This window comes from Monodelphis domestica, chromosome 6 (genome assembly GCF_027887165.1).
Source record: "Monodelphis domestica isolate mMonDom1 chromosome 6, mMonDom1.pri, whole genome shotgun sequence".
NCBI lineage: Eukaryota > Metazoa > Chordata > Mammalia > Didelphimorphia > Didelphidae > Monodelphis > Monodelphis domestica.
Window position 1 is genome coordinate 22,251,297 of NC_077232.1, and position 11,376 is coordinate 22,262,672.

Genomic DNA, 11,376 nt, shown 5'->3' on the forward strand with positions numbered 1-11,376 from the left:
TAGACAATTAAGGAGTGCTTTTCTTTCTCAGGGATTCATATATTCAGGCAAGTCTTTTGAGTTGCCTCCCCAGTGATCATGACCAAAATCAGTCCCCAAATAATGTCTTAATGAAGAAAATTGGAGCAGAAGAAGTCAATAATGATTCATCTTGATCTGCACGCTTTCTCCCGAGTTATAATTTGGAATTCAGAACAGTTAGATCTAGTCCCTTCCCCATACAATCCATGAACTTTTCCCTACCACTTCATAAATTTCCTATGTTTGATTTGGTTTTAAGGGAGGGAAAGTTTCCAAAGGTAACAATAAGATATGTATTGCTAGACATTCTTTTGAAGTAAAATTCCCGATGAGTTGAAGATATTACATATCCACTACGGAGCCTCATGTGATCCTCATTAAAATAGACATGACATCCTGACATAGACCATAAAGTTTGTTTTAATCCTGCCTTGGAAAGTTTATGTTTGGAACATTGTGTAAAATTTTGTGTAACAGTATTCAGGATGAATATTAATAAATTCCAGGGTGAATAGAAGGAAACAACAATCATATTGAAGAGTAAAACACATGACATATAAATATCATTTGAAAACACTACGCCATTGAAAAAAAGAATATATTCATAACATCAGAAATTGTTAACTGTTCATTGTTAACAGTTACCTTTATGTCATCAAAGTCTAACATTTTTCAGATGTGAACCAGAGAGGAAAAACATCTTGCCCAGTATAAAACAAGTCACAATAGAAACCTGATATTTGTTTCTTGGCCTATAACTGTACAGAATTTCCCCAAAATCTTGATACTTTTTAAAGTTTAAAAATTTAAATCTGCATTATTTTTTGTGGGGGAAACTGTATAAATCCAGTGTTCATTCCATTCTGGAATAATACTGAAAAATCTGAAACTTAAGATGTGAGAAGACATGGAAGTTTTGTCCCATAACTTTGAGTAATTATTTTAAAGAAGAGGGAACACGCTCGTGTTTGTTTTTTATTTTTTTTTTTTTAATCTTACAGGACTAGGAATAATGGTTGGACATTATGAAGGGTAAATGAAGGTTATAGTAAAGATCAAATTCTAAAAACTAAAATATATTCAAAAGTAGATTGCTATGATGGGTTGTGTGGATCTTATTTGCATGTCATTTCCATTAATAATATATAATTCCATTGATTGTCAGTACTGTTAGTTTAACTTTTCTGTGTATACCCAAAACCAAACTCAATATCTACAACCATCATTTATTAAATGATTATTAACTGATTTTCCTAAAACTTCAAAAAAAATTAGGACCTATACTATTCTACTATATAAAAAATAAATCAGTTTATTGAGCTACTTTGAAATAAATTTTAACATGTCCCTCCAGTTTATATGATCTACTAAACTACAATTAAATGGAGAATGACAAGTTAAAAAAACTTAACAGACAAATGTCATTCTCAGACTGTACATTGAGAGAATTTTTTCCCTAACACATAAGAATGATGAAGTTGGCAAAGAAATGTAGCAGAAATTTACTTGCTTCTACTAATGTAATTGGAATAATATTCTACATTGTAATTAAATAAAATGTTTATTTCAATTTTTTAAAGAGTCTTCTCAAGGCCCCTTTCACCTCTTTGTTCCTCAAGCTGTAGATCAAGGGGTTGAGCGTGGGGATGACCAGAGTGTAAAACACAGAAGCCATCTTGTCTGTGTCAAAGGAATGTTTAGATGGGGGCTGCAGGTACATGAAGAGAAGTGTTCCATAGAATACAACCACCACTGTAAGATGAGATCCACAGGTAGAGAAGGCTTTGTGCCTGCCCTCAGGAGAGTTCATCCTGAAGATGGCCACAAGGATGAGCATATAGGATACAAGAATAATTAAGAGGGAAAAAACCAAATCAAATGCAGCAAAGGTAAAAATGATTAGTTCAATCTCGCTGGTATCTGAGCAAATAATAGACAATAGAGGAGGACCATCACAAAAGAAATGTCTTAATACATTTGATTTACAGAAAGATGACTTAAAAATCTTTATTGTAATCAGTAAATTTACCATGATGCTATACAAGTATGAGAAAGCCATTGAGATCCAACATACTCTATCTGACATGATGACAATATAGAGAAGAGGCTTACAGATAGCCACATAGCGATCATAGGCCATGGCTGACAGGATAAAAAAATCATTAGTGATAAATATCCCAAAGAGAACTAGCTGTATTGCACATCCATTACTAGAAATAATATTTTTCTCCTCTGTGAAACTAACCAGCATTTTTGGACCAATAGCTGTAGAATAACCAAGATCAACAAATGCCAGATGTCTGAGAAAAAAGTACATTGGGGTTTGGAGGTGGGAATCAATGGTGGTTAGAATAATCAGACCTAAGTTTCCCAAAGCAGTGGCTATGTAGTTAAGTAAAAACAGAACAAAAAGGGGGCCCTGAAGTGCAGGACTTTTGGTGATGCCCATGAGAATGAATTCGGTCACCTGGCTCCCAGTGGTTTCATTCAATTTAATAATTTCTTCCATTCAAAGTGTGTAATCTGAGAATAAAACCAATAAGTCTTCTTTGAGGTGGATTTGCATAGGTAATTATGCAATTAGTGCATAGAAATTTCTTAGATAAGATGAACAGCAAATTTCCTACTCAACTGCAATATGGCTTATCAATTTAGATGTCATACAATGCATTCACTCAATTTGCACTCATATCAGTTCATACTGTTTCACATATCATATCATGCCATATAATTTTATGTAATCACATATATTTAAATGTTCTGTCACCAGATGGCAAATGAATATGGTTTTATTTTATAAAACAGAAATACACTATGAAACTATCCTCAAGAGATAGGCAAGGATAATATTATGAATATATTTTTAAAATTAATGACTCAGTAGGTCAAAGGGTTATTATAATATATTGAAGCAGGATAGAGTATTTGAGAACAATATTGGAGTAATTGTAGTGAAGTAGGAACCAAGTGGTGTTGGAAGTTAAGAATACATGGGCTATTAAATCACAATTCATTTACCAGTAATTCTGTTCCACTCAGGTAACCTCTTGCTTAATGGGGTACTCTCTATGATTAAAGATGGTAAAGCAATGTTCCATGCTGAGAAGTGGAATTCCCCTTTAAGGAATGCCCTAAACATTTTCATATATTGGATCTATTCCAATCTCTACCTCTTGTTCTCAAGATGGAATCTCTAAGATACTCCACATATAGCTACTTTCTTTAAAACCACATTTCATTTTGCCTCATTAAATTGAGAATATATTTCTGCCTGGATAATGGGGCTTACAAAAGCCTATAATTTTCACCTTTTTAATAACTTTCATTTACAGAGACTTGGAAGGATTTTATACACATGTACATATATGTACACACAGATACACTTGTTTTTCAGATAATGTCAAGTTCCAAAGCATTAATCTTAAAGATCACTGGAATTCCATATATGATTCTTGATCAGTTCTACTTGATAAAAGATATTTGATTATCTTGGTTTCAGAAAAGAATCTGTGGCATTGGTCATAGCTAGGACCTCTCATCTGAAAACTTTCCTAGAAAGAGTTTGTGCCCATTCATTTTGAGTGAATTCACTACATGGCATCTAAATTGCATCATTTACCTCCATATTTTGATAGTGATCAGTTTGTTTTTTTAACAGAGTTTTATGAACTCCTTATTTTTGAAAACTAGGGCACTGAGATCACACGTACACACACACACACACACACACACACACACACACACACGAATGAATATAAAAGGTTACCTGCTTATCTGGAAGGTAGAATCTTCTGTGGTTTGTTCATTTTATATCTATTGTCAGCTGCTACAGGGAGAGTTTATGGATTTCTCAGTCCCCAAGCAGCCATGTCCCTGGAGCACTAGAGGAGGCTAGTAAATTTCATATAATCATGACGTGGAAATTTCCCAGATATAGAGATAGTCTTTTATGTCGTTATTTCATGATGTATCTTATCGATTTAGATTTATATCAATCTTGCTTCATTTATGGAATACAAAATAATAGCAACAACAACAATCACAATAGAAGCTAACATTTTGGTAGTGCTTACTCTGACAGGCACTATATTAAGTGCTTTAAAATTATCTTCTCATTTAATCCTCAAAATGATCCTCATATGTAGGTGGCATATTCCTTTTCTAATTTTATATTATATAAGAAAACTATATCATATATATAAGAAATCTAAAGCAGAAGTTAAAACACTTGTCTAAACATATAGTTGGTAAGCTGAATTAAAAGGAAGAAATTTTTGACCACAGGACTCATACTCTATTCCCAGAGGTATTTAACTGCACTTGTACAAGGTATTAATCTGCACCTAATTTCTTGAAACTACTTTTAAATGTCCCTAGTTTTTTTCGTAAAATAGTTCTTGACAAAGTAATTAATGTTAGCTATCATGTTTATTGAGTGATTGGGGTATGAAATTAAATTATTTAAGATTATAGGTTGTGCATTTTAAAAATGATTTTTGTAGTCCTTAATGTAGTAAATGACCTTTATGATTTTGACATGGGGAAATATACTCCTTCCCCTCCTATCATATTGTTTATAACATTCCAGGAACAAAGAGTTTCCCTACCACCATCTCCCCACTAAAGCCACATTTACAGATAGAAACAGTGGGAGAGACAATCTGCTTTACAAAAGAAGAATCTTAGATTTCAGCTGTGGCTAGCTGACTAATGAATGACTTCCTTCAATACCTTATGCTCCCCTAAAATCAGATTGGCCCCAAGACACCACTCATTCCTGCCTTGAATAAAAAAAATTGTAAACATGACTGACAATATTTTTGCTAATCAACATTCCATCGGGCTTTATATTTCTTAAGAATGGAATACTTTTTTTGCCTACATATTCTTGTTAATTTTATGATTTCAAAGATATTTTGAAAATGTTAATTGTTCAAGTATTAACCATTTAACTTTGACTTTAGATCATCAATTTTCTTTAAATAAACATCATTAATTTCATCATGATTAATTTTGTGTCTACTATTATTTTGTAATAGACCTGTTTGTAAATGATGAATCTAATACTGTGAAGGGTTAAATTTTTTGGTAGGATTTTGAACAAAAGTCAGTAGAGCAGTTTGGTAAACACAAAATACTTAGTTTATTATGAGGAAAGTTCAGATAGGAAATAGAAGTAAGGAAAGGGAGAGAACTCTTATACCTATACCTAAGATCTCAATCTAACTAAAATTTGTAAAAAAAACAAAACAAAAAAACTCTCAATCTATCTACCTTCAAGAGCAGTGTCTTCTGCCAGGCCAGGCCTGGCCTATCTACCTACTCTGTCTATCTAAGACTATACCCACTATCTAACTACCTCTCTAAGTTAATCAGTAAACATTAATCAATAAGCACTAATTACCTTCTACCTCCTTAAACCCATTTTCTCTTTACCTGCTCTCAGTTATTTTTCCAACTGCTAGTTTGTCTTTGAGGTCCTTACAGATACTCCTGCTTTCCAGGGAACCCAGAGACAAAAGCCCTTTTTCAAACTGCCAGCAACTCACCCACCAACTCTCAACCATACCCTCCTAACTGTCATCAACTGCCAGCCTTCACAGCAAGGGGGCTCTTACTCAGAAATCTTTTTGCTCCCTTGTCTATTAAAGAGAAAAAGGGAGAAATTAGGAAAATTCTTTTAATAATGCCATCTTAATATAGTAAAACATGGGGAAAGATGATTCATAACGATCTTAGTGATGTACTTCAATCTATGACTGATATTGGCTGCTCTGGTCCCCAATGTTCTCCTTTATGCTTCTGCTAACAATCTCATGTGAATCCCAGGTCTTTGTACTGCATCATTTATAATATTCCAGATCCAGAGTTTTCAAACAATAGCATATCATCATGAAGATCTTGAGCACAACCAAGATTAGAAGTTACTATATCCCAGTGGATAAAGCTCTGGGATTGCAGTCATCTCCATGAGTTCAAATCTGGCCTCAGACACTTTTAATAGCTGTAAAACCCTGGAAAAAAAAACAATTAACCCTGTTGGCTTATTTTCTCTATCTGTAGGATTAGCTGGAGAAGGAAATGATAAACAACTCTAGTATCTCTTCCACGAAAACCTCAAATATGGTAAAAAAGAACCAGAAATGACTCACAATTGAACCACAGTAACATTAAGATATGAGCTACTTGGGAGTATGTGTTGCTGTCTTCCATTTCTATTGGTATCACTTAAGCTTAGCCCACTGCTTTGCATAGAGTGAAATCTTGAAAATTATATTTCCATTGATTCACACTGATTGATTTTGAGATCTCCATGTTTCTTTGAGAAATTAGACTTTCCTTTTGTCAAAATACTTTAGATTTATTAACTTTGAAGACCTTCATAGCCTACTCCCTTTCTTTCCAGATTTCTTAAAATGTATTCCATGTCAAGACACTCCATCTCTCAGCTCTAGCCATTCTCACCAATTTCTCCATGCCTCCTCCATTCAGCCTACTGACCACCCTGTCTTCCTTTATGTCCCAACCAAAATACTACCTTCCATAGCAAGCATTTTACCTTAATTCAACTTCTTTCCTTCTGATATTTCTATGCATCATGTACATAACTTGCTTCTTATATATGTTTAAATATTGCCTCCATCTACTGACTATCAGCTTCTTGAAAGCAGAAACATTCTTTTACTCATTTTTGTATCCCCAGCACTTAACTGAGTACTTGACAGATAGTACATACTTATTAAATATTTGTTGATCTGTTGGTGGCAATAGAGGCTTATAAATACCTGCATATTTTTGGTTTTTCTTTGACTGATTCTAGATCCTGCTATCTCTTAGGAAGAAACATATTAATTTATCAGATATTGTCACTCTGATTTACAAAATTTTGAATATGATGATACTAAATGTAATATTTCTGTGCATCTACCAAAGTAGCTGATGAAATCAATGAAAAGGAGTAATTTTGAAGGAAATGTATATTTGATAAAGATGATTAATTCATGAAGAAGAGAAATAGGAAGAAAGGAACAGGAATGATGATGATATATGATTGTGAAGACAGGATTAACTTTCCCCTTGCCTAGGTTTAAATTAACCAGCAAAAACTGAAAACATCCCTACTTAACAATAATTGGGGGAGGTTTGCAAGCCACTTACTAAAAATGGGTGAAAACCCAGAAATGACTGACCACCTCCTGGACAATGCTAAGCAAATTTAAAGATTGCAATTGGTTCCCATAAAGTGAAGGAAGGGACAGGAACTGGCATGGGAAAAGGACTAACAAAGGTCCTGAACTTCCTTTCCTAGAGATCTTAGGCCTGAAACTAAGTCTTGGAGGATCTTGGACTTGGACTGTGGCTTAGAGCCACAAATTGGGACTTCAAACTGGGACTCCAGCTCTTGGACTGCTTTTGGTAAAACTGCTCTTGGATCTTCTCCTTTGGAGCTTCAGCTTGGGTGAATGAGAAGCTGACCTTCCTTTATTGGCTTCTGTAGGTATTAGTTCTACAGAGGCTTCCCTTTATTAGAGGAGACCACATGGATTGTATCCTTCTTTAATTCACCACCAAATTCTCCAACTGAGGGGTTAATGTGTCTCATGTGGATTGAGCTGGGGAGCTGAGCAACATTTAGAGTGATAGGCTAGACTTCTTATTCTCCCCTCTTTCACATTTCTCTACTTTCACTTGTTTCACCTCTTTGCAAATAAAGCTACTGAAAGTCAATTTGATTTGTTATAATCTATTTCAATTGGCGACCACAGTACTATCTTAGAATTCTCATATATTAAGTCAAACCCTTAATTTTAATTCCTTACATGAAGATGGTAGTTATGATAAGGATAAGGATTGCATTGAGTAACTGGATTTCCTTGAATTCTGAGGGAGTATAGTGTAAGAGACAATATAAAAAGCTGAACTCATAATCATGAAGTTGTGGTCCAAATTACAATTATTATAGATTCCAAAGGTAATAGATTGGATGACTTTAGAATTTTTGTTTTTTGAGGCTCATTTTTTTTACCTGTATAATGGCATAGAATTTTACGGTTGTTTATTTACAATAGAAGGGAGAAATTAGGAATGAGAGAGAAGGGAGGGAAGGGAAGATCTGCTCTCACCTGGTCTGAGCCAGAGGGAGTTCAGCCAAGGGGCCTTCCAAGAAAATTAAATCTAGCTTGGTTTCCAGCCACGAGGTCTCCTCCAAGATGAGCCTTTAGAAAGTCAAGGAAGGGGATTAAGCCTTGCACTCACCACTTGACAGTCTAAGGGAAGCTGTCTGAAGTCCCGCAATGGAGGTACTCCAAGTCAAATCCCACCACCAAGAGTCCTCTCACAGGAAATGATGCAAAATATGAAGGAAGTTCGTTACATCACTTCCTGTGTCTCACATGTCCCAATGGTGGCTTAAACTTGGTTTTGGATAGCCCAGGGGGTCAGTAATTTGTTTCTGATTTGTCACTTGCTAGCAACACACGTGGGTCATAGACCTTCCTACCCCACAGTTAATCCTTAAGTGGGGGTGTATACATTCCTGGTTGCTAAAATTCTAAAGACTAAGCAGGGTGGAGTAAATCTAAAATTCACAAAGGTCATTATTAGGAAAGAATATTTTGTGAAGCTAACTCACAATGTTTTTTTTAATATATTTTATTTGATCATTTCCAAGCATTATTCGTTAAAGACATAGATCATTTTCTTTTCCTCCACCCCCACCCCCCATAGCTGACTCGTAAATCCACTGGGCATTAGATGTTTTCTTGATTTGAACCCATTGCTTTGTTGATAATATTTGCATTCGAGTATTCATTTAGAGTCTCTCCTCTGTCATGTTCCCTCAACCACTGTATTCAGGCAGTTGCTTTTCCTTGGTGTTTCCACTCCCATAGTTTATCCTTTGCTTATGAATAGTGTTTTTTTCTCCTGGATCCCTGCAAATTGTTCAGGGACATTATACTGCCATTAATGGAGAAGTCCATTACGTTCGATTATACCACAGTGTATTAGTCTCTGTGTACAATGTTCTCCTGGTTCTGCTCCTCTCGCTCTGCATCACTTCCTGGAGGTTGTTCCAGTCTCCATGGAACTCCTCCACTTTATTATTCCTTTTAGCACAATAGTATTCCATCACCAACATATACCACAGTTTGTTCAGCCATTCCCCAATTGATGGGCATCCCCTCGTTTTCCAGTTTTTGGCCACCACAAAGAGTACAGCTATGAATATTTTTGTACAAGTCTTTTTGTCCATTATCTCTTTGGGGTACAGACCCAGCAGTGCTATGGCTGGATCAAAGGGTAGATATTCTTTTGTCGCCCTTTGGGCATAGTTCCAAATTGCCCTCCAGAATGGTTGGATCAGTTCACAACTCCACCAGCAATGAATTAATGTCCCTACTTTGCCACATCCCCTCCAGCATTCATTACTTTCCTTTGCTGTTATGTTAGCCAATCTTCTAGGTGTGAGGTGATACCTCAGAGTTGTTTTTATTTGCATCTCTCTGATTATAAGAGATTTAGAATACTTCTTCATGTGCTTGTTAATAGTTTTGATTTCTTTATCTGAGAACTGCCTATCCATGTCCCTTGCCCATTTATCAATTGGAGAATGGCTTGATTTTTGTACAATTGATTTAGCTCTTTATAAAGCTAACTCACAATGTTGAGGAAAGATGAAGATGGATTACTGTTGGAGAAGAGAGTTATCATCCATTTTAAAATATAGATAAAAGCAACACTGGAGAATCATCAAGTTTATTACCAAAGATTAATGTTTAAAAATATTATAGCAATGACTCATTAATGGTATTATTCTGTTTTCCATAAGACCAAGAGAATTCTTGTTTCATAAGATGTTTTTGTGCAGCACTAATCTTGAAGAAAACTAAACAGCTTAGAAATAAGACAATTATCAGCACTTTAATTTAAATATATTTTATTCTAAAATCACCATTTTTAATGCTTCTCTACCTCATGATTTCATACATTTAGGTCAACATTTATAGTTTTCTCCCAATAAATTTCCTCCAAATGCACCTAATAAAAAATCTTTTTTGAGACATTTTTCAGTAAAGAGTATCACAGAAAAACTTCTTGTTTCTCCCCTATAAAACCCCCAAATTTTTGACTACTTGTTCCTAAACATGATAGGCAATTGAATAATATTAAAAAACAAAGGATTTTGAATGGATCAAATGAAAAGTCTTATAGTTGATTTGGTTGTTAAAAAAAACTTCATAAGAACAATGGGAAAATATGGACTACATTTGGAAAATTGTGTTTAATTTTGTATTATAGTGTTCAGGATGAACATCAATAAATTCCATACTTGAAAGAAGGAAGAAAAAGATATTTAAAGGACAAAAGCACATAGCATGAATGGATCATATGAAGGTGCTATATATTTAGCACAAAAAGTAGTTTCTTGGAATCATAGCTTTTGAACTAAATTTTTATGTCACCATATTCCCCCATTTTATAGATAAGTATGAGTCAGAAAGATTAAACTTATTGTCTAGTAAATAACAGGTCATAAGTAACAAACCTGCATTTTGAATGCAAGTTCTATAACTGTACAGGATGTTCCTAAGGTCTTAATTCATTTTAAACTTAAATCTTAATAAATCTGAATTCAGATTTTTTGACACCCTCTGTATTCCAGTTTTATTTTTATTTTATCAGAAGTATAAATGATCTAGGAATTAAGATGATAGAATAAATGGGAGTTATCTTCCAGAATTTGAAAATTTATTTTAAAGAAGAGGGACTTAACTTAATCTACTTAAGAGAGAAAATTAGAAGAAATGATAGAGGTCAAAAAAGAAGAACCTGATGTTATCATTAATTTAAACTTCTTAAAAATAAGTTACATTCTCAAGTAAAATGACTGTTGTGATATGTTGCTTTCATGAAAATTGTTTCCCTTTTAAAATGTAAGTGTGTCGATGGTTAAAACTATTTTAAAAATTTATTTGGGAATGTTCTATGCCTAGCAAAGTGCCGGGCACCAGCATTTTGTAAATGCTTATTAAATTATTTTCCTTCACAAGAAATTTGGAACCAAAGTTAAGATATATTCTATTGTTGTATATATCACAACAGATTTTTATGTGGATATTTCCCAATAAATTGTGTAATAGATACCTTAAATATGTAATAATTAAAATAGTGGAAGACATAAATTGTGACAGATGTTGGAGTGGTTGTTAAAATTGTGACCGCTGAAAATATGTTTTCACTACAGTGTCTTGTTTTAAAATCAAATATATAAGGGGGTCATCAGGGAAAATTTCCCAATTATCAAATATACCCAAGTCAACTGGGTTTTATAGAGATTTTAATTCATACAATGAG

The 11,376-nt window shown here is 34.2% G+C and overlaps 1 protein-coding gene across 1 annotated transcript; it reads right to left on the reverse strand.

Annotated features, from left to right (window-relative positions):
• Positions 1-1,027: 1,027 nt before the first annotated feature.
• On the reverse strand, positions 1,028-4,137 carry LOC100023543 (olfactory receptor 8K1-like). The gene has a single exon (XM_056803687.1). The coding sequence runs from the start codon at positions 2,528-2,530 to the stop codon at positions 1,583-1,585; it is 948 nt and encodes a 315-aa protein (XP_056659665.1). The 5' UTR covers positions 2,531-4,137; the 3' UTR covers positions 1,028-1,582.
• Between the last annotated feature and the right edge of the window lie 7,239 nt (positions 4,138-11,376).

Excerpts from the sequence above, each read along its gene's own strand:
- LOC100023543 (XM_056803687.1), bottom strand. The coding sequence starts at position 2,530 with ATGGAAGAAATTATTAAATTGAATGAAACCACTGGGAGCCAGGTGACC.